At 33.1% G+C, this 26,704-nt stretch overlaps 4 protein-coding genes across 17 annotated transcripts; 2 read left to right on the top strand and 2 right to left on the bottom strand.

The window, feature by feature from the left end:
• Positions 1-1,101: 1,101 nt before the first annotated feature.
• On the top strand, positions 1,102-2,859 carry LOC108485374 (U-box domain-containing protein 26-like). The gene has a single exon (XM_017789200.2). It carries the CDS (start codon positions 1,447-1,449, stop codon positions 2,695-2,697), a length of 1,251 nt encoding a protein of 416 aa, XP_017644689.1. The 5' UTR covers positions 1,102-1,446; the 3' UTR covers positions 2,698-2,859.
• Positions 2,860-6,542: 3,683 nt separating this feature from the next.
• Positions 6,543-9,571, bottom strand: LOC108485376 (transcription factor bHLH95-like). Of its 2 annotated transcripts, none has more exons than XM_017789205.2 (3): positions 9,135-9,571; positions 7,295-7,732; positions 6,543-6,758 (listed from the first exon to the last, which is right to left on the bottom strand). In XM_017789205.2, the coding sequence occupies exons 1-3, from the start codon at positions 9,396-9,398 to the stop codon at positions 6,660-6,662; spliced, it is 801 nt and encodes a 266-aa protein (XP_017644694.1). In that variant the 5' UTR covers positions 9,399-9,571; the 3' UTR covers positions 6,543-6,659. The 2 variants fall into 2 exon arrangements, with proteins under 2 accessions (XP_017644694.1, XP_017644695.1); XM_017789206.2 differs by having other exon boundaries at positions 6,543-6,755; positions 9,135-9,570.
• A 2,587-nt stretch (positions 9,572-12,158) lies between these two features.
• LOC108485369 (E3 ubiquitin-protein ligase MBR2) lies at positions 12,159-19,699 on the bottom strand. 13 transcript variants are annotated; one of them, XM_017789184.2, is made up of 9 exons: positions 19,312-19,699; positions 18,716-18,880; positions 18,054-18,232; positions 17,783-17,834; positions 15,624-17,656; positions 13,926-13,976; positions 12,832-12,930; positions 12,610-12,753; positions 12,159-12,522 (listed from the first exon to the last, which is right to left on the bottom strand). In XM_017789184.2, the coding sequence occupies exons 5-9, from the start codon at positions 17,514-17,516 to the stop codon at positions 12,391-12,393; spliced, it is 2,319 nt and encodes a 772-aa protein (XP_017644673.1). In that variant the 5' UTR covers positions 17,517-17,656; positions 17,783-17,834; positions 18,054-18,232; positions 18,716-18,880; positions 19,312-19,699; the 3' UTR covers positions 12,159-12,390. The 13 variants fall into 13 exon arrangements, with proteins under 13 accessions (XP_017644673.1, XP_052879926.1, XP_017644675.1 ...); XM_053023966.1 differs by having other exon boundaries at positions 18,113-18,232; positions 19,464-19,699; XM_017789186.2 differs by having other exon boundaries at positions 18,113-18,232; positions 19,312-19,688.
• Positions 19,700-25,156: 5,457 nt separating this feature from the next.
• LOC108485377 (caffeoyl-CoA O-methyltransferase-like) lies at positions 25,157-26,704 on the top strand. Its single transcript, XM_017789207.2, has 5 exons — positions 25,157-25,559; positions 25,654-25,733; positions 25,829-25,973; positions 26,061-26,192; positions 26,274-26,704. The coding sequence occupies exons 1-5, from the start codon at positions 25,458-25,460 to the stop codon at positions 26,565-26,567; spliced, it is 753 nt and encodes a 250-aa protein (XP_017644696.1). The 5' UTR covers positions 25,157-25,457; the 3' UTR covers positions 26,568-26,704.

Below are 26,704 nucleotides of genomic sequence, written 5' to 3'. Positions count from 1 at the left end.
AAAAGTAAGATTAATCATTTAAAGATAAAAATCAATTTAATAAACATAAATTGGATAATTATTTGTTATTATATATGAAAAAATTGATTCACAAGATTTTGACAACCAGCCAAGCTGTAAAGCTAGCCCTAACATAATTTAGTCTTCAAAGCATGTACATAAAAGCAAGCACAGCACCTAGAAATCTATAAGCTAAAAATATCTAATCATTTCATCATATACATGGGCTAATCAAAACTTGATATAACTTGAATTAGTAAAAAATTACGATTTTTGAATTTATTTCTCTATTATAATTAATTTAATTACTTTAATTTAATATACCTTGGTTAGTTGAAATAATTAAATACCATTAAAAGATTTCGGTTAATCAATTGATGTAGATTTAAAAAAAATCAAAATTGTCGATTAAATCTTAACTCGATTGGCATCGATCAAATTGATTATAGAAATATGTTTGAATAAGATTCACGTATGTATGGTAGGACTTAATCGAGATAAAATTTAGATAAAAAATTCCCATATAACTTATATAAGATAAAACTTGAACATGAAAACTCAAAGTTCACAAAACCTCAACTTACTATTAAACTAATATTTCATCTATAGAACTAACCTAAATTAAATATTTCGTATTCTTCTATTAAACATTATTATCAAGTTTTAGACCCACTTGTATTTGGTAATTATACTAAACCTCTAATAACTCCATAATTAAGTTGAATCAAACTCCTAAATAAGAGTTAAATCATGGTAGTCGGTAATCAATATGTATTGTTTCAATCCTTAATCCCCACCAAGTGCTTTAGATTTCGTTTCGGTTAAAATTTCGATGCGTATAGATTTATGTGTTTCGACCCTTTTCAAACAATATCAACTTGTACTTATACGTATAGCTCATACTAATTGGTGAGATTTGATACTTTAGATCTAACTTTTAACCTTTTTTTATCTTAAACATTTTTAATTTTTTAAAATAACATTTAAAACTAAAAATATATGTATTAAATTAAGTTATTTAAATTAATTAATAATATTAATAGATGTAATTAAAATATATAATTTATTAAAACAAATAAATCAGAATAATTAATAATGCAGTATTTGGTGATGTAAAAAGGTGGGACCCAAGAGAAAACAAGTCGTACATAAAATGGTTTGACCAAAACCCTTGGCACTACTCCTATAGAGTCCACACTTATAAATGGCTACACGTGTGGCCCATAGTCAGATAAGATAAGATAAGAGACGAAAGGACCCGACCCCCTCTCACAAGTCCCCACCATTCCCTGCCCTTAGCTGTTATTGCCTTCTTGTCTCTCCCCTGCTTCCCCAATTTTTATTTTTACGTTTTTTCCTCATATCAAACCAAAACCAGCAGCCACCGCTCAGAGAATCTTCAGACACCCCCTCCCCCCATAATCTGGAACAACCAAGAAGACGAATATGCCTGGCACCACTATTGTTGAGCCTTTAGATTTGGTTGGTCTCCAAATTCCTTATCATTTCAGGTGCCCCATCTCCCTCGAGCTCATGCGTGACCCTGTCACCGTCTGCACCGGCCAAACCTACGACCGTTCCAGCATTGAGTCCTGGGTCGCCACCGGCAACACCACTTGTCCCGTCACTCGTGCCCCCCTCTCTGATTTCACTTTTATTCCTAACCATACCCTTCGCCGTCTTATTCAAGATTGGTGTGTAGCGAACCAGGCTTTTGGTATACAGAGGATTCCCACGCCTAAGCAACCTGCCGACCCGGTTATGGTTCGGGCTTTGTTGACTCAAGCTTCGGCGGTTTCCAGTCCGTTTCAGCCTCGTCTCTCGGCTCTGCGTCGACTCAAGGGACTGGCAAGAGACTCGGATAAGAACCGGTCCGTTATTTCTTCACATGACGCACGTGAGGTACTGATAGATATCGTGTTTTCGGATACAGGCTCGTCGGAGTTGAGCGTGGAGGCGCTTGCGGTTTTAGTGATGTTTCAACTCAATGAATCCGAGTGCGAGTCGATTGGTTCGGATCCCAACAGAGTGGTCTACCTGTCGCGTATGTTGTTCCATTCCTCAATCGAAGTACGAATTAACTCGGCTTCACTCATCGAAAACGTTCTCTCCGGCACGAGATCGCCGGATCTTCGAGCTCAGATATGCAATGCGGATGAGATCTTCGAAGGCGTCGTGGACATATTAAGGAACCTCAACTCTTATCCTCGCGCGCTGAGAATCGGCGTTCGGGCTCTCTTCGCCTTGTGCTTAGTGAAGCAAACGAGGCACAAAGCCGTCCAAGCCGGAGCGCCGGCGATGTTGATCGACCGGTTGGCCGATTTGGACAAGTGCGAGGCCGAACGAGCTCTGGCGACGATAGAATTGTTGTGCCGGATCCCCTCCGGGTGTTTGGCGTTCGCGGCGCACGCGCTGACTGTCCCGCTGCTGGTAAAAACGATACTGAAGATCTCGGACAGGGCTACGGAGTACGCGGCGGGTGCACTGATGGCGCTGTGCTCGGAGTCGGAAGGGAGCCAGAGGGAGGCGGTGAGCGCGGGGGTTCTGACACAGCTGCTATTGCTGGTTCAAAGTGATTGTACGGAGAGGGCGAAGAGGAAGGCCCAAATGCTTCTTAAGTTGCTTCGGGATTCGTGGCCCGAAGATTCCATCGGCAATTCGGATGATTTTGCTTGCAGTGAAATCGTACCCTTTTGACCATCCCTCTCGCCTCACACCGAAAAGTTTGGAACAGAAAAATATAAGCCTTTTAAATTCCGATAATACCTACAACATTTTTTAAGAGATGGGTGTATATAAACAAGGATTGTAATTTTTGTTAAGCAAAGCAAATGAATCATACATCTGTTTTCCTGGAAACATTTTGCTCTTTTTCCTGAAATCATATTGAAAATCAATAGCCATTTTCGCCTCCAGTTTGCAACCCATTACTCTTTGGGTTTAACAGATTATACTGCTTGAGAGGGCACATCAAAAATGAAAACACAAAACTGGGTATTGACTGTGGAGTGCCAGAGATAGATACGTATTTTGGTGGCGTGCATGCTTAGAGGTCCGCAAGAGGAATCATGGCATAGAAACAGGGGGAGGGAGGCCCACCACTCTGTTTCAAATGGGAAAAAAACTAAGGATTGTGGGTTGTAAAAAGAAGATGAGGGGTCACATGGGAATGGAATCACATGATGGTGGTGGTGGTGGTGGTGACGGCTGCTCATATTCTTTGGTCCCTGGTGGTGATGGCTAACTACTACAAGTGCTCACATGTTTTCCAACACACCTCCTCTGTTTCCTACTCTTTTGGGGGTCCAACCATTAATGTCCTTTTTTAACTTTACTCCCATGTGTTGACAAATCATGAGGGCTGCATTTTTACCTGGAATTACTTCTCAGGAGAAGATTTCCTTTTTCTTTTTTTAATGATAGTATGCCTTTGGTTGATAACTACCATTGAAATGGATTGATAAAGTTTAGGGATAAATTATCATCTGGTCCTTCAATTTGATAAATTTAGTCATCTTGGTCATTGAACTTGTTTTTGTCCATATTAGTTCCGAAACTTAACCGTTATTCTTATTTTGATAGCCCCATGCCAATTCTTGGTTCCAAATCATGACCCTTCTTTGCAAATTACATAAATTCAAAACCTCCTCTCCAACTTTCTTTGAAAAAACACAATAAAAAGGCAAATGGTTTCGATTCTCTCTTGCAGCACCACATAGCATGCTTCCTTCATCAACATTTAATCCAACACCTCTCAATTTCTGTTTTCTTGGCAATCATGTCATAACCGAATGTTTGGGAACATTCAAAGAATGCCACAAAAGTCTATCTGTAACGATCCAATTTCTAGTGGTATCGAAAAAATTCGATTTTAAAAATAAATTATTAAAGCGTAATGATTAGTTGTAGAAGTGAAAATTTAAGTATCATCTACTATAGTGATAGCTTAAACTATTTAGCAAAATTAAAATGAATCAATTAGTAATTATAATATAAGGACTGAATTGTAAAAGTACAATTGCTCATGAATTTTAATTTAAAAATAAAAGGGATAGAAATTAAGTCAAGGATTAAAGGATAAATTAACTAATTTTAATGGAATGAGATATTTATAATGTAATAATACTAGATTTATATTAAATATTTAATTAAGTTAATAAGTTAATTAAATTAAGAATGTATATGTTGAAAGCTAGTGGGAGAGAGAAGCATATTTTCCATTCTCTTCTTACTATCCAAAATAAGAAAGAGAAGAAAGAAACCCTTTCCTTCTCATTTTCACCATTGTGGTACCTTGCTAAGGGTTAGGTGAGTTTCTTTCTTAAAATTTTAGTTGAATTTTTGGTTAAGTGATAAAGGATATGAGTAAGTTTAGATATAGATTTTCATTGTTGGAAAATTTGAGAAATGTGATGTTAGAATGAATGAGGGGAGAACATGATAAAAAAAGGTGCTAGTGATAGTGAATTAAGTTGAAATTAAGATTAAATTATTAACAAATTACGCTTTATCAAAGACTTATTTGTAAAAAGTGAAAATGTAGATTTATTAATAATTAATAGAATTAAAAAGTTTCTCGTACTATATTTATTAAGTTGGATTTAAATTCGATCAGATAAATTATGCAATGTAAATGTTTTGAATATTAGAGAAGTGAAGGATTAAATTGAATTAAACACGTTCATGTTTGATTTCGTTGAATTGTGTTGAATTATGTAATTAATGAAGTTTTCGTAATTGTATTATCAAACATAACTAAAGACAACATTGGAACATCAAAGGCGAAGGAAACGAAAAGTTAGACGTCATTTAGCTTTTATAGTTTGTGCTTCTGTTATTCAATTTCAATTTGCTTTCATAGACCAACTAATTGTTATAATCAATATGACTACGCATCGAGGTAATGGGTTAAAGTAGTATTTATTGGTATGTTGTATATTGAGTATTGAATACCATTTCTTAATGAAATGTATTTGAATTATATTAGCACCACTGAGTATTCAATACTCAACACACGGTTTTATTTATTTTTGTGTGCAGGTTTCGGATGAGGATTTTTGTAGGTTGAAAGTCTAAAAGCATCCATTCTCAACAACTTAACTTGGGAATCATTTTGCTACTCTTTTATACGTATATATGTGTTTGAGTTGGAATAACATGTACTTGGGTTGTTTTGGACATGTTGCTTAAGCAGCCATTTTGGTATATCTAGTATATTGGCGTATAAGGTTTTATAAGTTGAATTTTAATATTTAGTTAGTAGATAATTATGCTAGTTTATATAAGTTTGTTTACGTGAATTAGATGGTTAAATGATGTTGCATTGATGGTTATAATTTGATGTTGTTCAATTGTGTTTAGGAGTTTAATTGATGGTTTTATTTTGATGTAAAGTTTAGGTATGATTTATACACTTGAAAATGTGTTTCTAGAGTTATTTTACCATTGAGTCTCGAGACAAGTGAGAAGTAAACTTTGAAGCTAAATTAGTTCTGTCTTACTCCAAGTCTTGAGCCATTTTAATATCGAAGCAAAATTAAGGAAACATGGAAGGTTGGTTTGGAGACCTAATCTCTAAACATAGCTTGAGACATGTTAACATCGAAATAAAAGTATACTTTAGTAACTGAGTTTGGATTTGTATCCTAACTTTAAATTTAGCATTACATAACCTTGTAACATGATGAGTTGATTTTACTTATAAGTATTAATGTTAGATCTTTATAGTTTGAAATTTCTCATATTACTACATCAGAATCATATTTTATCCGTGTAGGCGCTTACAAGCTAAGCTCATGAAATTGGTTTTTGAATATAGGCCGAAAGAGGCCTGATATTGATACTGATATTTTTATTTCTTAGCCCAATATTATGATCCATAAGAAAACTTGATCTGAAAGAACCCAAATCATCAAATTAATAGATTATTATTGTTTTCTTTAATTATATTCTTTATGTTCATGTTTGAGGTTTACGACTATTTTGCTAACAATATCGTCTTTAAAGTTTGAACTTGGATCCTTACTTTAGGAATGTAATGTATCTTACTATTACACCCAACTAGTTATTGATGTGTTAACTGAAATTTTTTATTTCTGATTCAACCGTTCTTACAATATTAAGTTCTAAGTTAATGGCGTTTGCACATTTAAAATTAACCTGGCTAAATAGGTAATCTTGTAGCATTATTGAAAGATATAGAAGAAAATACGAGTTTGAAGACGGTATTATTAAGAGGATTACATATCCAAAAAAATAAAAATTCATGAAATGTAAAATGGATATAGAAAATACCTTAATTATATAAAAAATTATAGTTTTATGTGTCTATTTTAAAAAGTTGAAATACTAAAATTAAAAAAAATTATAATTCAAGAAACCAATCATGCATTAAAGGCACGCATGCATCAAAGTATATTTTGATTTTCTATAACAACAACTCAGCATATTGTGAAGCAAAACTGGGTATATTTTCTGGATAATATGCCTTCCACACTATGGACTATATATGGAGGGAATCAACAAAGCTACCTTCAATCATATGCAGAAAAAAAGAGCTTTTTACTCATATATATACATACATACATACATATATGGGAGCTTTTACAGAAAAACTGTGAGATATTTATCTATAAATGCATGTAAAAGAGGGCATATAATCAAGAGGTGAGGCAGAACATGATCTCAGCTGCAGCTTGTTTGAATATTTCGTCCACTTCTGACACCTGATGATTATAAGCTCCACTACTTCCCACCTGCTTCATTTTTGTAGATTGATAATTTGGTGTAAGTCACACATACACAAATGTATATATAGATGGTGTCGTCTATTTCATATTCTTTCACCCAAACATCTAAGTGTTAAACTATATCATTCGCTTTGTACAGTGTTAAGTGATACTTAGAAACCATACACCAAAATTACTACTGAGATTCCAACTCTAATACTTGTCAAGAGATTCTCACTTTATCAAGATTATCAAGATTATCAAGATTCGATAAGAAACTCTCACTTTGTGAATTCTACTATTTTTTCATACATTCAGTCTCTTGGCAAAGTCAAGAGACAATTCCATTGGAGACAATACTAATTTATTGAGAGATCATCAACTTTCAACTCACCAATATATCATAATAATGTGTAAAAGACAATAACTTCATGTCTCTCTAGAATATTTCCCTAACTATGCATGCAACTAGAGAAAGAAGAAATAACTAAATCAAAGACATGAAGCAGCAAATAGCTTGATGTAGAGATTAAGAACAAAAAAAAAAAAAGCCATATATAACTTACATGAGCTTGAATCATGAAGATGGAACGATTAGATTGGGAGGAAACATGGGCAGATATGACCTCCAAGTGGTGCTTCTCCAAGATGCAGCAAACAGTGGTGAACAACCCTAGTTTCTTGGGGGAACACACGCTTATCTGTGCTTCCTTGCCGCAGATGTTCAACACCACGTTGGAGGAGGTCCATGTTTGAAACTGCAAACGGGGTTGAGCGACCATAACAGAATTGGATTTTATTATTAAATCCTTGGCTGCAGCATCGTTTCCAGATAATACTTGATCCGCCATGAATGCTTCCCTGGTTGTATCCTGGTGACCCAAATCAATGGGATTGGGTCCTTCTTGGAGTCTGTCTAGCTTCTGTTTTTGCAGCTTTTGGAGGGTTTTCTCTAGGGTTTGTATGTGCTTCACTGCTTCGTCGACTATGGTCGATTTGTCAGCCTGTCAAAACATTAAAACTCTTCATCAGATGCTTATCTAATTTATAGGTTATTAACGAGAATCATGGCATCACATGATTTTTCTATTAAAGTTAGGTCACTAATCCAAAATTAAAAATTCCCGAAAATTAAGTAAATAGGGAAAAGTAAAAAATAATAATAAACACAATGACATAAATATCATTTATTAAGTTAGTTTTTTCCTCCTTTTATCTTACTTTAATTTTTTTTCTATGTATTTCACTTTACCCAATTTTCTTTTAAAAACAAGTATAACACTTTTGTTCAGATTCGTGAATCAATTAGTTCTCAATTCGGCTAACTTATTCGGTTCGACCAACTAATTAATTTGATTGAACTGTGGTGTATTTAAATGAAACAAACCTTGAATAGTACCATTTGAATCTTAAAAGATATAATTAGTTGGTGGCAAAATTAGGGGTGCTGACAAGGGTCCCGACCCCTAAAATGAATTTTTTTTATATGATCCATTTAAAATTTTAAATTAATAAAAGTAAAATTACACTTTGATATCTTAAAAATATAAAATTTTGATTTAATCCTTTAAAGATTATAAAAATATAGCCTATTAAAATAGTAGAATTGCATTTTTTCTGTCATAAAAATTACTATATAATTCCGACCCTTTAAAATATTTTCTGATTTCTCCCTGTAATTAGTTACCAATCACGTCATAATTCATAAGTAAATTTCAAATTAATAAACATAAAATTCAAGACTTAATCCCGTACTTACAAATCTTTTCCTTTTCTTTCCGATGTAATTGTTCACTTGTACAAAAAAAGGAATTTCAAAAAGGAGGGTCAACAAAAACTGGGATTTGGCAAATTAAACAGATTATGACAACTCAGCTACAATAAATACATTACCATATTAAACTATAAACAAATGAAAGAACCTATCCGGGTACACACAAGCACTTTCCATAACTGAAACTTCCGTTTTCTTTTAGGTTAAATGATTATTTAGTTCTCTATATTATATTTTAATTTAAGATTTAGTCTTTAAACTTTATTTTGAAGTAATTTAATCTTTTTACGCTCATAATGTAATTAATCAATTCAAATATTAACATGATCAAATGTTAATATGATTTTTAAACCCTCAAACTCATCACGTCAACATAAAAAAAATTAAAAATCTATGTTATGAAATTGGAATAATTAACCGTGTTACCAATTTCCATTACTAAATTACACTAAAGGACTAAATTTTAAATTCAAACATAATGGAAAGACCAAAACCATTATTTTTCCTTTCTTTTAACTTATTAATCCATGTAATTAAAAGGGAAAAAAAGTTGTGGTGATGAATGAATAGCAGCAGGAGGTTAATTAATGGCGATTAAAGAGATAAGAGATGGTATGGATATTTTTTTTTACCTTAGGAGATAGATGAGGAAGCAAGGCATGGAGGTTGGAGAACATGTTCCTCATCTTCTTCCTCCTCTCTCTTTCGGTCCATATATGCATTTCATGATCCGATTCGCCCCCTCTCTTGTTGTTGGTGGAGTCTTGCAGAGGTTGCTTTTCATGTTGGTTGTTGTCTTCGCTTCCATTGGCACCACCACTGCCTGAATTGTTGTTAGAAGGTGGTGGAAATGGGTGGTTTTCGCATAAGAAGAAACTTCCAGGGGTGGCAGACATAGCTGAATTGAGAAGATAAAAGAGAGAAAGGAGAAAAGACGTTTAAAAGGTGGCAAACAAGAAAAAAGAGATTGTCTTTCAACAAGGAAGTGCCCAAAATACAATCATAAGCCTATGCCGTTACTCAGAATCTAAACAAAAACGTATGTACATCTAATTTATATATTTTATATATTTTTTTATATCTTCCAAACCGCGTTGTACCAAACCGTAAATTACATTAAATCTCGATTAAATTTAAAAATATTTAAATTTAATTAATTTTTCTGATGTTATTTAGCTTGTCTATAAACTTACACGTAATTAAAACTCGAAACTTTACTTGATAAATTTTAAAATAGATATTTCTTTTTTCTTTTAAAGGTTCACAACTCAAAACTTATTATAACTCTCATTTTATTTTTATTTTTTTGAATAATTTCATTATAATTTCTATGATATTTGCTCTTTCTATTTCTCATAATAGAATGAGAAGAATTTATTACATTAGTATTAGAATATTTATGTTGTGTCATGAGAGCGAAATCAGAAATTTTTTAAAGAGGCGAGAAATTAAATTGTAATTTTTACAAGAATAAAAATACAATTTCACCATTTTAATAGTTTATATCTTTAAAATTTTAAGGAATTATATCAAAATTTATCATATTTAGGAGACCAAAGTACAATTTTACCTTTTCTAATTTAAAATTTTAAAAATTTTAAAAGCCTAAATAAAATTTTTTTCATTTTAAGGGCGTCATGCCCCCTCGCCAAACCTACCTAGTTACGCCTAATCATTAACAACATCATCCCTACCTTCAATTATCAAAATAAGAATAATAATTAAGTTCTATATGTTTATATACAATTTTGAATGATTAATATCTTAACAATTCAATATTATATTTATCAATATAATTGTATTTCTCCTACATTAAAATTTTTAATCTAATATCCCTACTAAATCGATTCAGAATGTTGTTCTTATTAATACTATTTTATGGCACTCATGTTGTGAGTAAAAAAATAATGTATATATATATTTATAAAAAGAAAAGTACAAAAAATGAGGTTTTAGTTGACATGGTAAAATTGAGTCTTTAAAAATTATGGTGTTTCAAGTCTCAATATTGTGTTATTTTTCTAGATTTATTTTGGGTTTAAATTGATTTTAAATACAAAAAGATACAAAGTACCCTTTTACTAATATTTATTATTTTGTAAAAAGAATGAATTTTAATCATTTACTAATTGAGTTTATATAGATTGACTCGTAACATTAACTTAATTAAACACTTAAATATAAAATAAATATATCTATTTAACCATTGAAAGGTTCTTACATTTCTTTTTTCTGAAGAAACGGTAATAAAACAATAAACATATCGAATTTTTAAAAACCATAAAAAGAATTATGAATTACATCTCTCCTTTTTATATATAAATAGAAATGTTAGCGAACGACATTTCTAAACTCTAATAAGTTGTGGAAAACTAAAGGTATTCATGAGTCAGGTTAAGTTAGACTTAATTAAAAATTTAGGCCCGTTTATTAGGTTCAAGTTCGGCTCGATCCGAAAAATAGACTTAAAACTTTGTCTAAGCTTGATTTATATAAAAATGCTAAAATTTGGATTTAGCCCACCAGATTAATTTTTTATATTATTTTAACAATAAATATTTCTAAATAAATTGAAAATAAATTTTAAAAATATGTATACTTAAATAATATAAAGATAGATGCAACTTAATAAACAAATACCTTAAATAATAATAACATTATCAAAAGCCTCTAAAATAATAACAAAATTAATAATAAAACAAATTTTTATACAATATCTAAATAATAACAACAAAATAGTAGTAAAATAGAGAAAATAACAAAAAATAACATTAAAAACAAAAAAAATAGATTTTTTGTCCTTAAGTAAATTCGGGTTAGGCCCAAGCAAAAAATATCTTACCCAATATCCCGCTCATTTAAAAACGGATTTTATTTTTTTGTCCAAACTCACACCCTCTCACATTTCAGTCATATCTTCTAATTCCTTCTAATTCGGCCATGAAAAGGTCTATCGAAAGCAATTACTCATTTTTGTTTCTATTTGTTAATTAATGCTATCCCATGCATGCATGCAACTTAGCTTATCGTCTTCAGGTAGGCTCATTTTATCTGAAAAAAAAATTAAAATATGCTCTAACTCATATATTTCAAAGTTGACATCTAATAAATATGTAAAAACATATAATATTTTATGTATTTAAAAAAAACCCCAATTTTTATATGTATGTGGTTTTAATTATGCATAGACATACTAATATTACAAATAAAATAAATAAATAAAAACAATTGGGACATATATATATTGTGTTATTTAGCTACAAAAAAATACCTTATTTGAAGGTATAAAATATTGGAAGTAAATAGTAAATTATAGAAAGAGAGTTTGGGCATAGAATGATCAAGTGTTAGAAATGTGTTGTCCACGCTACAACAAATAAAACGGCTGCTAAAATCTGTACATGCAGAAGGAAAAATATAGTGGAGTTGATGATGATGAACTGATGATATATATACATGTCTCATCATTCATCATATAGCAAACCGCCAGACCATTATTCTTCCCACCACCACCATCATCATCAAGAATCTATCCTACATCCCAGTTGATACCTTAAAACACATCATTCCAGCCACGTGAGGAAAGGTGCCCCATTGATAATGTAACAAATGATCAACATATTTAAAAACTACTACTATTTGACATTCTTCAAAGCTTTGATAATGTCATAAAATAGATATTATTTCAAATTATGTTTATCATCGTCATGATGCTTTATGCAAGTTATTCAACAAACTCATCCTGCAATTCGTAACCTTAACAGCGGCTCCGTCGCCTTGAAAGTTACAGATCAAGGGCAAGAAAAGCCAGTTTGAATCAGATATATATATATTATATATAATCCCAAGTCCCAACCCTATTATTGGATCTCACAACAGCCTTTGCTCTCACTTGAGCAAGCCTGTTGTTTTACAAATGGGACACAGGTTTTTTAGCATTAACCACTGTTTGATGCAGTTTGTGTGGAAGTCATGTCCACAATCTAGTGTCCCAGTCTCATCCCCATCTGCATATTCCTCCTGCCATCATTAAAGTTCAGACAGGGTAACAGGCGAGATGAATGAAGTTATTTAAAGCAGCTTATCTGTCGTCATTGAGCATCATACCTGACAGATACAGCAGGGTTCCAATTCTTGTGTGGATTCTGTTGTGGTGGATGAGTACTTCTGCTGTTTCAGCAGCTTCAGAATGGTTTCCTCATTCAGTCCAGTGCTCACATCTCCAATGCGTTCTTCTAATGCCAACAATTCCTAGCGTTCCATTTGCAATGTGAGAAGAATAACGTCCAATGTGAACTGATTGAACAAAAAACAGCAATCCCTTTTTACCTCATAAGACATGTTATCAACATCAAGGCGCATATCTCTATGTCTGTCATGGGTTTCAGCCATACCATGATATATGAATGGATCAAACACCATATAATCCTGTAAGGGTATCACATAAAGATCTAATGTCATACAACATCATATCATGTGGGAAGGTCAATGAATTATTCTCAGACAACAGAGCCCTTTCCAGGGTCTACCGGGGTGCTCTACTAATAGAGTTCTTTATCCCTCATTTGGAGGAAATCTGTTTAGCAAGTACTTAGATATGTTTTCAGTATTTCCAAAGTCGGGAACCTGTTTCTTTTCCTTTTTAAAGACCACAGGGTGTAGTATATTTTGATCCATGAATGCTAAGCTTCAAAGGCTGCAAGAAGAAGTGTTGCTTTGAGGATATGAAGCCATGCATGTGACCTCAACCATAAAAACAAGACTAGACTATATGCAATATGAGCCGAAATGTGGCTTAAAACAAGGGAACATCACCGTGTCCTCACATCAATAATATATTCAATTGCTGAAGCAATCTAGTTAGCGACCTATAGATGTCAAACAAACTTTCTATGCACCAAAATATCCAATAATATGCTTTTTGCATAAAAACAATTGGTGACAGATCATTCAAGACTAAGCTAGTAAAACAAAGTCATACAGAACCTGTTCTCAATGGTGAGAACAGTCTCTAACCACATTAGCACCAAAGAAGAGAAACATTTACACCAAAGCTATCTAACCACATGAAGCTGCTAAGTTTTTAATCTCATCCTAAGAAATATATACGTTTTCACAAAAATCAACGCTAATAGAGATGTTCTTATAGCAGTTCAGTTGTATTTTCGATAATATGGTATGAGAAAATTTTAATTAATGGGAAGGGAAATGAGTTGCACAGCTATATCACCAATAAATAAAACATGTATGTAAGATAAAATGCAAAAAGAAAAGGAAATGAATCTTTTCAACATTAGCCAGCAAAATCATCGTAGCCAGTGTGGCCAAAAAATAATAATAAACAAAAATAAATTCAGCTGCTAGCTCACGACCTATTTATGAAAATGTCCTGGCAACATAATTGCATGAAACAGAAACCAAACCTCAATTCGTAAATTCTCCCCCCTACGCATGGCATTCAAGACTTGGCGTATCTGATACAAGGAGAACAAAATAAGCAGCAAGTTATTAGAATTTTTTTTTTCCTTATGTTCAACTGCCATTATAGAAAACTATAATTTTAGTGATGCATATAGTTTATCTCAAACTTAATTCATCAGATTCTGTAAAGAAAGGGAATAAATAAACAAGCTAAAAAGCAACTGGTATAAACAGATTATGTAAACTAACAGATGTGAATTACATAATCAGGAATTGAGAAAAAAACAGGGATGGTTTCAGAACTATTTTTCCCTAGAAAGGAAAGTCTTGAAGGAGAGGTAAATAGAGATATCTACATCCAACAAAATTGAGCAGGAAAAAATAAAACCAAAACATAAAAAAAACCTGAAAGTGAACAACAGCATTTTAGTAGAGAGACTAATACGCAGCACCTGACTTTCATAAATTTCTACTTAATATATTTGTAAAAATTGAATATGCATTTCAATCATTTATAAAAATAGATTGAAAGTAGATACAAACTGCCCATTTTCATTTCTAGGTTGAGATTGCTCAAGACTTCATATCTTAATTAAAAATTTAGGTGGGAAAAGGTCACAAACTGGTACAAAAATGTGGTGAAAAGATGACTTGTAGGCGATGACAGAAAGCACTAATGGCAACAGATAATTCAATCCAGACTAAAATATGAACTAGATATGAAAGATGAACATCGGCAGGGATAAAGAGTATACAGCTTGCAGAAGCTTTAAAAGGAAAAGTGATAGCTATAGACGACACAAATAGCTTGCAGAAACACTCAAATAAATGATGTGATAAGGAGCCTGATTTACTACAGGTTTTCATTTTTCTTTCATGTTTTAACATTCTTATATTAATGCTAGAATATCCTATATAAACTTTTAATAATGTTCAGAAAGGGAAATTTTAAATCAGAATTTGATTAAGCACTAATATAACATGTTAACTGTATTGATTCTTTCTGAAAGTGCAAACTATAGATAGTTGCTACAATACCTTGTATGAAACTACAAAGGGGAAATTTTTTTAAAACTGGACAAGTTATTTTTTTCTTTCATAAAATAAGCATAAGATTGTGATATGATTTTAAAGGATGAAAAATTTTGATGAGGATGAGGTGGGTGCAAGTGTAGATAAAACAACACCTACAAACCGATATTCCAATGGGAACATCAAAATGAAAATAGAAAGAAAAGAATTTAAAAATCTGCTTTTGTCCTTGACAGTTCAATCTAACATAAATGGATAAATAAAGGTACTTACTAAATATCCAACCCAAAATGAATTTGTGAAGAACATCAAACATGAAATGTGGAAAACAAAAGAACAACAATTTTAAAACCAAACTGTCTTCTTAGAACATATTTATGGTTTATTTGTTTGTATGAGTGCATAAACCAGATGTGCGCGTGCATGCAGGGGTGTAAATTTATATGCGTATAAACACAATATTAGTTACTACATTTCGCTGCATATCATAGAAATGGATAACTAGGTGATTCTAGAATGCTGCTAATCATCATTATCTGGAAAGCCAAATTTGTTACTATTAAGTATTAGAATTTATTGAGAGCAAATCCTATTCAGGAAGCCTTAGACATATAAATGTACAGAGCAAATGAAGTTAAAATTTAGCAAAATGACCTTCAGAAACAAACCTCAGATATTAGCCGGTGTCTCCCTTCGATGTCAGCAGCCAAAGCTCGCAACGAATGGGGCATCCCAAGAACATCATCATCTTGTCTCTCCAATATGAATGCAGACCTAGGGTATGGTTGATTGTTACCCTGGATGTTCGATCCAGATGGCACCACTGTCTCTTGTGAGGAAGAAGAAGGGCCCGAAGACAAGGGTGGAAAATGGCCACTACGACCACCAGGTTCAGAATCAATTGGAGGAAATAAAGACCAGGGAGCAAATTCTGATAGTCTTTGTTGATTATGCATTGGTGGGTTTTGGGGAGGAATCAAGGCAGGAGTTGGCAAAGGATGGATGCTTGAACTAGGCCCAGGTCGATTTGTAGATGAAAAGTCTCCAGAAGTACTAATATTTCCAGAAGCCAAATTCCAACCTGTTGGATCTTGTGCTACATTTCTCATCTCAGTTGCTGGTACAAACATGGGATGTTCTGCATTGATTCTAGGGATATTTCTTATATTTGGTTCCTCCCGTAATGCAGCAGCTCTCTCTCCAAAATTAGTAGAACTCGATGGGTTGGCAGCTCTTAAACCGGAAGTACCATTCCAAGGGAAAGGATTCACATTTCTCGGCACAACAGAAGTGGTCCTCATATGAGGTTGAGTCGACGCAGAACTAGAATTTCCAGCTATTGCAGCTGTGGATCTCAAGTCTAGAGAGTCACCAAACAGGGCAGCTCTAGGGTGACCGGGAGAGCCGAAACTAGAATGCCCGGCAACCCCAGTTGATGATAAACTATGGGGTAAAGGTCCTTGTTGGTTTCCTGGATTTGCTCTTCTTAAGGTAGACGGAAACGCATCACTAATTACTCCTCTCATACCAAGCCCAACTCTTGTATTCGGCTGATCAGGAGGACTAGCATTAAGGAGATTCCAAGAGGGTGTCGATAAACTCAAGCTGCTAGAAGCATCGTTACGAGAAGGATCAGCATGCCAAGCAGCATTTTCAATTTGTTGAAAACAGCTTGAAGTACCAGCAGAATAAGACTGTCCAGAAGTACCTTCAAGAACCTTCCTTTTGCAGGATAAACCCCAACTGCCCAAAGAAGTGCCAGAACCATCATTATTTTCCTCCCCCATATAATTAGAGCTTCCAGAAGAACTACCAACATTATCAGAAGAAACACTGGCATTAGAAATCTGTTCTCTTTCTAGTCCAACTGAGTTGTGGAGATTAAGACCTATACCAGTTCCCACACTCGACCTTGAATTACCACTACTGCTAATAAACCCTTCATTTAGATTCACATTGTGTGGGCTATGATTGGAGCTTGAACCTTGTAAAAATATGGGCCCACGTAGATCCTGATTGACACTTCGACCATTAATCAGTCTCCCAGGAAAAATGACATTTGCTGGCTCAATCCGCCTTTGTGGGCTATGATTAGAGCTTGAACCTTGTAAAAATATGGGCCCACGTAGATCCTGATTGACATTTCGACCATTAGTCAGTCTCCCAGGAAAAATGACATTTGCTGGCTCAATCCGCCTTTCTTCTGACCTTGGAGCAGCCCCAACATGAGCACCATAAGAAGGCCAACCACACTCTATTTTTGTTCCATCATCATTAAGATGGTGATTTAGAACATCGTGCATCACCTGGTTTTGTATTCTCAATCTAGAGCTCGGTTCCCCAGAACTCCAGCCACTAACACTCTGAACATCGGGAGTAACAGTGCTTCCATGCATCATCCCACTAGAAGGCATTGCATAATTGGATAACCGAGTTTCCACAGGATTCAGCATGTTGTGAAAAGAATTTGGTTGACCAATGCTCGTGTCATTGGGACCAGAGCCCTCATCAATGTTAACAGTTTCAGGGAAGGAGTCAATGGTGCCCCCCTGACCTTGCATCAGGGAAGATATATTCCGCCCAGAAATATGTCTGAGACACTAAATATTATTCCAACTTTCAGAACAAATGTCCATTCAAGCTCCGCATTTCTCAGGTCAAAATATGAAAGGGATCACAGGATCAGACTGGTAGTTAAAATCTGAAAAGATAAGCATAGTATCCAAATTCGCATTTCAGTTATGAAAAGGGGAGAAATAAGGAGAGGGGTCATCCAAGGGAATTATGTAAAGTAATAAAAAGAAACAATATTGCAACCACATCTTACAGAATAAGTTCTGAAGCTCCTGAGTTATCCAGCTTTCCCAGGTTACGTATGTCTGCAAATGAAAGGCCCAACCAGTTAACATCTTGAACCCAAAAGAAATAACTACCTCAGTTGCAAACGGATATTGATTTTTGTAAGGATGTGCAAGCAAGAACAACTTTATGTTACAGAGCATGCAACTTGATATCCCGACAGGCCAAGAAAAACAAAAACAGAATACCAACAGTTCTAGTTTCTAGCATGCCAGGTCAATTAGAGATCAAGATATGACCTGATAGCAATTGACAGGTTGACAGTTTAAGGAAAGCAGTTGGTTCACTATGTCTTTACCCCAGAAACTTTCGGTATGGCATTCATAAGGCGATAATTCTCTGGTTCAGGACATAAGATACTTGTGGCTGCTACTCTCTCTTATTGGCATAGTCTCTCATGCAAAATATAAAAATGCACCTGAGCATGTGCGAAACAAAGTTATCAGAACTGAGGAGCTCATATTTTGTGTAAATTATGTTTAACACCAATTAACCCACCGTTTCATTATCTCACATGCTGAACATTCATATTCAATATCACTTCAAGGAACTCACAACTGTAAATACAATGTAAATACAACATGAATCTAGATAATTGGAATCTCCAATACCAGCTTAGCAAATCACTCTTTCTTCCAATATATTTCCGCCTTCCATTTTGACATACAAAAATACTTCACAACCACTCAATTCAGTGCAAAATGACAAAGCTTGATAACCAGCCATTCACATTAAGTACAGATCAAGCAGTCAAATTCACAGCACCAAGACCAAGTAGAAACAAATCAAAGCTAATTACTACTAGCCTACAACTCAACTAGAACTTTATCAATATTTCCATGCATTGACATCCATAACCAACTACAAGCTAGATAGAACAACATTGATATTAAATTATTACCACATATAATGTGCTTGTTAGGCAATATCAGCAGATCAAAAAGGAATACAATGAAGAAATATGGGAACTTGTAGATCAGAGTGTCGCTTGTTTCAAGCCTCAAATTACAAAATCAACAAAATGTAGTTTGCAGAATCAGCAATCCAAGAATGCAAAATTAAGCATCTGCACCAAAAGAAGGAAAAACAAAGAAAAAAAAACACAAAATTTATCACATTGACAACCCCATCAAACTAAAGGGAAACAAACCCAAATAAAGAAAGCTTCAGTGCTAGTAAAGCTTTGGTCTTTTGACAAAAATGTGAGAAAACCAGAAAAATCCAACCCCATTTCTTCCTCCATTTAGTTTTGTTTTTAGAAAAAAAAATAGCATCAGATGATTAAAATAAATATCCGATTAAAATTGACAAGGGAAATTAGCAAACAACCCAACATGGGTCGACCTCGATCCCTCGTAATATTTCAAAATAAAGAAAATAACCATAAAATTACCAAAAAAACTAAGAAATCCCAAAAAGGGTAAAGTGAAATGATCTTGAAAAAACAACTATTCTCGATCATCAAAACTACTATCATCCGGATTAAGAGAAAAATACCTGAAAAAGAAAGCTGAGACGATGAAACGAAAACCATTAAAATTAAAAAAGGAAAAAAGAAATTAGGTGTTTGATTATTTTAAGGAGAGGAGTCACAGGGATTGCTTCTTTTATTTCCCTTTCTTTTTAGTTTTATTTTGGGAATTTTGTACCTTTTTTCTCTTGCTCTCTCCTTCTCCTTGTTATTTTGGTCTGAGTTTCAGATAGGGTTTTTTTAATGATAATTTAAATAAGAAAAAGAAAAAGAAGAGATCAACAAAATAGGACAAAACAAAACCACTGAAAAAATGGATGAGATGATCTGAGAGAGACAGAGGAAGATAACAGGTGTATTCTGTCTGCAACATTGGTTTTTTTTCTTTTATTTTTTCATTTTTAAAATTGATATGGTAAAACAATAATAATAAATAAGTAAAATAAATTAACAATATACTTATAAATTTTTTAAGTAGGTTTAAAATAATAAACAATAAATAATTAAAAGAGATAATAAAGTATCCATAATAAAATTTTAATTTAATTGTAAATTTATTATATTATTAATGCAATTGGTACCAATTTAAAATACTTTAATTTTAATTATTTTATTAATTTTTAAATAAAAATATTAAACTATCCTTAAATAATATAACAAGACAGCATAAACAACGAATAGGACTACAAGAAGAAATTAAAACCAAGATATATACAACTCAACATTTTTAAATCTAAAGAAAAGTAGCTAAGCAACATTTGCATAACCAAAGATCACTCGAAAATGCACACAAACATGACAAAATGAGAGGAGCACTTCAATCCCATCGCCATTAACGACCAAAGAGACACCACTCATGAGCTACCACGATCATCATGTCTGTTGGTCTATCCTCAGTCCAAAAATAATTCGACGCAAATGCTCAACCAGATTTAGTGAGCCATGATATTCTTCTCCCGTTGAACATGATTCAACTCTCACGCACACCTCTCAAAGAATCGTTTAATAAGCTCTTTGTTGTCTAAAATATAACTACTCAGGTGAGATTGATTCACACCGAACATTTAGTTTTTTTTATAGTCATCAAAAATTTAGCCTCGAGAACTATTTGATGGAAACCCATATCCCAAACAAATTTAAGCGTCTGTACACATGCCAAAGCCACTAACACCACCAACTCCGCCTTATAGCTCAAAATAAAGGTAACAATTTCATTGGTCATTTATCCTACCTTGATTTAAAATATAAATTTTAAAATTATTAATTTTTACTCTAAATTTTAAAATTATTAATTATATTCAATAGTTTAATATAATAACTACTCAATTTTTAAGCAATTATTAAAAAATAGAATGACTAAGAAAAAATTTAAAATTTTATTTACAACATTAAAATTTTATATCAATAGACACGAATCGGTATAACCAGATTAACACATATAGATTGATATGATACCGACTATCATAACAAAAATTTGAAATAATCTTCCTCTAAAATGACCAAACAAATAATATAAAATAATAAGACTCAAAATAATAAAACCTGAAATGATTTTGGACTCGAAAAATTTAACTCTTCACAACAATTTAAAATTAAATAAAAATAAAATGAAATGGGAAGTAACTCAAATAGATTGACTGCATCTAAAAGTAACCGATATACGTAGTTGAGAGGGATGAGGTCACAAGTGATGATGGAGTCTTAAGCCGTAGAGAAAAGGCGTTTTTGTACTACACGTAGCCTTCATGCATTACCAATTTATCATATTTCCTTTTGTTTTATTTCTCTTTTTTTTTTTTATGTTTGGATAATCTTTTGAATAATTTTATTATCTATTTTAATTATATTTATTTTTTATATAATATTTAAAATTATTTATACTCTCTCCTAATTCTTTAATAGAAGGATAATACGTTTCAACGCATTCAAACTCACGTCCTCTTATATTGACAATAATGTTCATGCCAATTAAATTAAGCTTCAATAACTTTGTTTATATAAAAAATAGTGAGAGGAATTTAACACTAATTGGTATTTGGAATGGAAAACCAAGTATGATATAGCAAGCAAAGGCAGTTTAATTGATTTCTAATTGGTTAAATTGTAGTTTTGATATTTTTATTATTTATATTTTAATTTAACATAACGCAATATTCTATTTTTATAATATGATGGGTTAATTTAAATAGTTAATATTGTTAATTATTTTTATTAAAATATTAAAATGGATTTTTTAATTACTCTCTTCCCATATAAAAAATTTATGTCAACATGATGAATAGAAAATGATGATTTTAAGAAGAAAAAAAACAATATCAATCATCATGAAAATGATGTTTTTAAGAAGAAGAAAAAAGAAAACATTAATATTTTGACTGAAATGATTAACCACAAATCAAATTATATCAAATTAAAGTATAATGAGTAAATCTTAAATTTATGCATAAAAAAGGGACTAAAACTAAAATTTGAAAATTACTATTTAGTGAGGGATGAAATTGGGCGAACCAACCTTTGGTTTTTGAACGAGGAGTTTTAGAAAAAGTGTAGTTTTGGGTTGTGCTTACATCCACCCAATTTTATTTATCCATTAGCATCATTGTTATTATAACAAGGGTAAATTACATCAACAGTCACTTAATTTTGGGGTAGTTAACAAAACAGTCACTCAGATTTTAATTCAATCACTCAACTTTCGGAGAGTAATAAAATAGTCACTACTAACCATTTTCTGCTACAGACATAACGGAGCTATCATTTTTCGTTATAGACTTAATGGAACTGTCATTTTCCATCCCCCTATCACTACTCTCCCATCTTTCTCCCTCTTCCCCACTATCCCTCCCCCTACTCTGATTGTCTCTCATTCTCCCCCTCTTCTCCACCATTAAGGATTGAACCTGTTAAGTTATTATTATTTAGATTCAAGTTCTTCAACTTCGTGAGGTTCACAATCGCCGATGAAATCGTTCCAACTAAGTTTTTCTTTGCGAGATTCATAGTAACCACATTGCCTTGTGAATCACAAGTAATAAAAACCCATTGACAAGCATCATTTCCAAACTAATCATCAGATAGAAAAATAAGGTAGCCAAAACCACCAGCAATCTCAAGTAATGTAGTAACTTGAGGATCAAAAGGATCAGCATTATTATTACAGAAATTATTAGTACTGTTAACAGCTATGTTCTCAACTGTGTTAGGAAATTTTGGAAATGGACCTTGTAATTTTTTATTAGACAATGAAATGTTCTCCAAACTAGAGAGATTAATTAAAGATCTTGAGACTAAACTGGTTAATAAGTTTTCTCTAAGCTTAATATCAAAGATACCCATAGATTTAGACAAATCTGGGATCTGACCAGTGAACATGTTTTTATGAACCCAAACTTGAAGCAAATCTGTCATGTTAGATAAAACATCTAAAGTACTTGTGAACCCAACATTCTGATTGTTGATCCGAAGATTTTGAATCATTGAACCGGTGAAAGAAGGTAGCAATGTGTCGTTCAAGTTGTTGTAAGACAACCTTATGCTTTGTAAAATGTTAAAAGATTGGAACACATCAGGTAAAGTGTCGTATAATTTGGTGTTGTCGAATTGAACTTGGATGAGACTCGTTGATTTAGATACATCTGGGAATGTCCATGGACTCAGCTTCGTGTTTTCGCTTAAACTCAGTGTTTGAAGATTGGTTAACTCGGTAAACATGTCGGGGGTGACTGAAGTGAACAAGTTGTCGTTGAGGTAAATGTTTAGTAAGGTGGAAAGGTTGGCGAAAGATGGGATAGACCCAGATAAGGAATTGTGTTGAAGCAATACAGTACGGAGTTTGGACAAGGTGGAGATGTCGGTAAGGAGTGAACCGGACAAGGATTTGGAAGCTAAGTTGATGGAAGTAGAGGGAGGGATGGTGGGGAAGAAGAAGAGGGATGGGAGAGCAGTGATAGGGGATGAAAAATGGCAACTCTGTTATGTCTATAACGGAAAATGGTGAGTGATGACTATTTTGTTAGTTTTCGAAAGTTGAGTTACTAAATTGAAAGTTGAGTGACTTTTTTTTCAACTATCCTAAAGTTGAGTAACTGTTGGTGCAATTTACCCTTATAACAATTAGAAAGACACAAGTTTGAGTATGTTTAAGCGTATTTTTCCTTTGATTTAAGAGTTAAAAAGGATTATGGGTATAAATAATAATTGTTGTTGTACCCTAATTTTATTCAATTTTTATTTTATTTTTTTGAAATAATAATATTATATATTATATGTTTTAGGTATATTTAAATATGGGTATAAATCTTTAAATATATTAATCAATTTATATTTTTATTTTTAATATTATAATTATTTTATATATTAGTAATGGAATACCAAAAAAACCCTCACTTGTGATTTTTTAAAATTTCAATATTAAATAATAAATTTTAATAGATTTCTTTAAATAAATTTTTTAAATCATACAAATATAAATAAACCCTAAAACCCTCTATTCCAAATAAATTGGGAAATAATTCTATTGGGTAAGAATAAAAAGCCTATTGGATTAAGTCCAACCCAATTAAAATCCCAATAGACAATCCACAAAAGATTGGTGACTGAGTTTCACGAAACCAAACACACTTGCCCCAAAAGAAAGGGTTCGAAAAACAGAATGTTATCCGTTGGAAGAACTCCGAGACAAACCTCAATTCTCGGTCGGTAGGATTTTAAGATAGTCGAAATTGACCTCAAACCCTCTTTTCCTGATCATGCAATAACCTCACTTTATGGAATAATTAAAAGAAGCTTATCCAAAAATCAATAAAATCAAAGTTGGAAGTAGAACTGATTATGAGTTCGGTCGAACTGATATTAAATTTAAGGTCTGTTTTTTATGTTTGGGTTAGCCTGACCTAAAAAATAGGTCTAAATTCTATTTAAGAATGATCCAGATTAAAAAAGCTAAATCAAATTCGATTTGACCTCTTCGTAATAAAAATAAAATTTAAAAATATAATACATAAAATACACTAAAAACATTAAAATAAATATTTCCCAACAAATTAAAAATACATTAGAAAAATTTATATACTTAAATAATACTAAGTTAATTGTAACTTAGAAAACAAATGTCTCTAAAATAGTAGCAAATATGCAATATCCAAATAATAATAACAGATAAGGAGCAAAACATCAACGAAACAATAGATTCGGGTCAGTCAGGCCGGACTAGATAAAAAAAAACCTTGAGGCTCGGTCAATTTAAAAATAAACTTTTTTTTTATTTAAACTCATTTTTCGAATCTATATTTTTACATAAACGGAACTAAACATATACATATTTATACCCGCATTACACATGATTAAATGTAAAATCATATGAAAATCCCATTTGAGAATTTCTGATCACATCCTAAATGCAGAGGGACTAGCTTGTGAAAATAATCGTGCTCTCTCAAGACACTTGATATACCCTCGACAATAGCGTATGATCTTTTAACCTTATTTTATATGGACAAAATAATGAATAATAATGTTCAAAATACGAAAAAGGGGTTGTTGGTACCATTTTATTATTAATATTTTGTGAATGAGTACAAAAGCTTTGACTCAAAGCAATGGACTGTCATTATCTTCACCGAACGCGGTGTTCAATTTCATAGGATAATAATTTAGTAATATTTGACCCTCAAAACTTTTAATTTTCCCCAATTTCACCAACCAACCCTCTTACCAACTCTCCATATAAACCAACACCGTAATTGGTGGATCCCACCATTATCATCCCCAATCAACACACTGCTGAATAAACCAACTTGGGTATCATTTTTCATATGAACCAACAATTTTGTCCAAGGCTCCTATGCCTTTGTTACCTTTGGTTATCAATATAATATTGCAAAAGCTTAATAAGGAAAGTCACAACTCATGCATAAAGTCACCTCATCCATTTGAGTCATCACATTGCACATGCGGTCATAGAGTGAGTGCAGAACTGGTCCCAAAGGAGTTTTGGGAGTTCACCAACTCCCTACCCGGTTGGTAAACCCGAAATGGTTGGTCCAACCGGGAGTTTCAACTTCCATATAAGCTCCTATAATGTCCCTCTTTCAGCTCAAATTTAGTGGTTACCATTCAAAGGCATAATACACAGTTCCCACAAAAGAAAGAAGGTTTAGAAGAGTAGTGGCAAATGGCAACCAACAAAACAGAAGAGCAGCAGCAGCAGTCTCAGGCTGGTAGGCACCAAGAAGTTGGCCATAAGAGCCTTTTACAAAGCGATGCTCTTTACCAGGTATCATCATCTTTAACTTTAACCTTCTTCCGACATGTTTTTTAGCATTAGTTTCTTTGATTTCATTAATGGTTTTTTTTTTTTTTTTTTGCAGTATATCCTGGAGACAAGTGTATATCCTAGGGAGCCTGAACCCATGAAAGAGCTCAGAGAGATAACAGCCAAGCATCCATGGTTCATATTTCTTGATTCAGATATTAAAATCTATCACCCCCATTTATTTTCTGGGTTGGAGATTCTGACTATTGTTGATTTGGTTTAAAAAACAGGAACCTTATGACAACATCAGCTGATGAAGGCCAATTCTTGAACATGCTTCTTAAGTTGATCAATGCCAAGAACACCATGGAGATTGGTGTTTACACTGGCTACTCTCTTTTAGCCACGGCCCTTGCTGTCCCCGATCATGGGAAGGTAGCTAATGATTTGAATTTTTTTTTTAATCCTTCAAAAACAACACCAGAAAATCAATGCCATTTTCATTTCAAAATATGTTTGCAGATCTTGGCCATGGATATTAACAGAGAAAACTACGAGTTGGGTCTACCTGTAATCCAAAAAGCTGGTGTTGCTCACAAAATTGATTTCAAAGAAGGGCCTGCAATGCCAGTTCTTGATGAACTTGTCCAAGATGTAAAATTTTTCACCAACCCCAATCCTCCATTTTTCTTGTTCTTTTTTTGTTTGATACTAAATGGGAAAATTGAATGGCAGGAAAAGAATCACGGATCCTTTGACTTCATATTCGTGGATGCTGATAAGGACAACTACTTAAACTACCATAAGAGGTTGATTGAGTTGGTGAAAGTGGGAGGTTTAATCGGCTACGACAACACCCTATGGAACGGCTCGGTGGTGGCGCCGCCTGATGCTCCGCTCAGGAAGTACGTCAGGTATTATAGAGACTTTGTTTTGGAACTCAACAAGGCTCTTGCTGTTGACCCTAGGATTGAGATCTGCATGCTCCCTGTTGGTGATGGAATCACCCTTTGCCGTCGCCTCAAATGAACCACCGTTACCGCCGCCGTCCAAATTTGAGCGTCTTCAAATTTCAACTCCACTCTTTTTTATTCCTTCCTTTTTAATTTCAAATCTTACAATTGTGTATTTTTCTTTTATCATAATGGTGGATGATTATTCAAGAA

This window comes from Gossypium arboreum, chromosome 13 (genome assembly GCF_025698485.1).
Source record: "Gossypium arboreum isolate Shixiya-1 chromosome 13, ASM2569848v2, whole genome shotgun sequence".
NCBI classification, from domain to species: domain Eukaryota; kingdom Viridiplantae; phylum Streptophyta; class Magnoliopsida; order Malvales; family Malvaceae; genus Gossypium; species Gossypium arboreum.
The sequence above is the reverse complement of the archived record's forward strand: the minus strand, read 5'-3'. Positions and strand labels throughout refer to the sequence as shown.

What these genes read in the sequence shown, in the direction of transcription:
- LOC108485374 (XM_017789200.2), top strand. Translation starts at nt 1,447, where the DNA reads ATGCCTGGCACCACTATTGTTGAGCCTTTAGATTTGGTTGGTCTCCAA.
- LOC108485376 (XM_017789205.2), bottom strand. Translation starts at nt 9,398, where the DNA reads ATGTCTGCCACCCCTGGAAGTTTCTTCTTATGCGAAAACCACCCATTT. An exon ending in TTCCTCATCTATCTCCTAAG is followed by an intron (nt 7,733 to 9,134) that starts GTAAAAAAAAAT and finishes ATGTTTTGACAG; the next exon opens with GCTGACAAATCGACCATAGT. An exon ending in TCTTCATGATTCAAGCTCAT is followed by an intron (nt 6,759 to 7,294) that starts GTAAGTTATATA and finishes ACAAAAATGAAG; the next exon opens with CAGGTGGGAAGTAGTGGAGC.
- LOC108485369 (XM_017789184.2), bottom strand. Translation starts at nt 17,516, where the DNA reads ATGCAAGGTCAGGGGGGCACCATTGACTCCTTCCCTGAAACTGTTAAC. An exon ending in GACACCGGCTAATATCTGAG is followed by an intron (nt 13,977 to 15,623) that starts GTTTGTTTCTGA and finishes TCCTTGTATCAG; the next exon opens with ATACGCCAAGTCTTGAATGC. An exon ending in GGGAGAATTTACGAATTGAG is followed by an intron (nt 12,931 to 13,925) that starts GTTTGGTTTCTG and finishes ATACCCTTACAG; the next exon opens with GATTATATGGTGTTTGATCC.
- LOC108485377 (XM_017789207.2), top strand. Translation starts at nt 25,458, where the DNA reads ATGGCAACCAACAAAACAGAAGAGCAGCAGCAGCAGTCTCAGGCTGGT. An exon ending in ATAACAGCCAAGCATCCATG is followed by an intron (nt 25,734 to 25,828) that starts GTTCATATTTCT and finishes TTTAAAAAACAG; the next exon opens with GAACCTTATGACAACATCAG. An exon ending in CTGTCCCCGATCATGGGAAG is followed by an intron (nt 25,974 to 26,060) that starts GTAGCTAATGAT and finishes ATATGTTTGCAG; the next exon opens with ATCTTGGCCATGGATATTAA.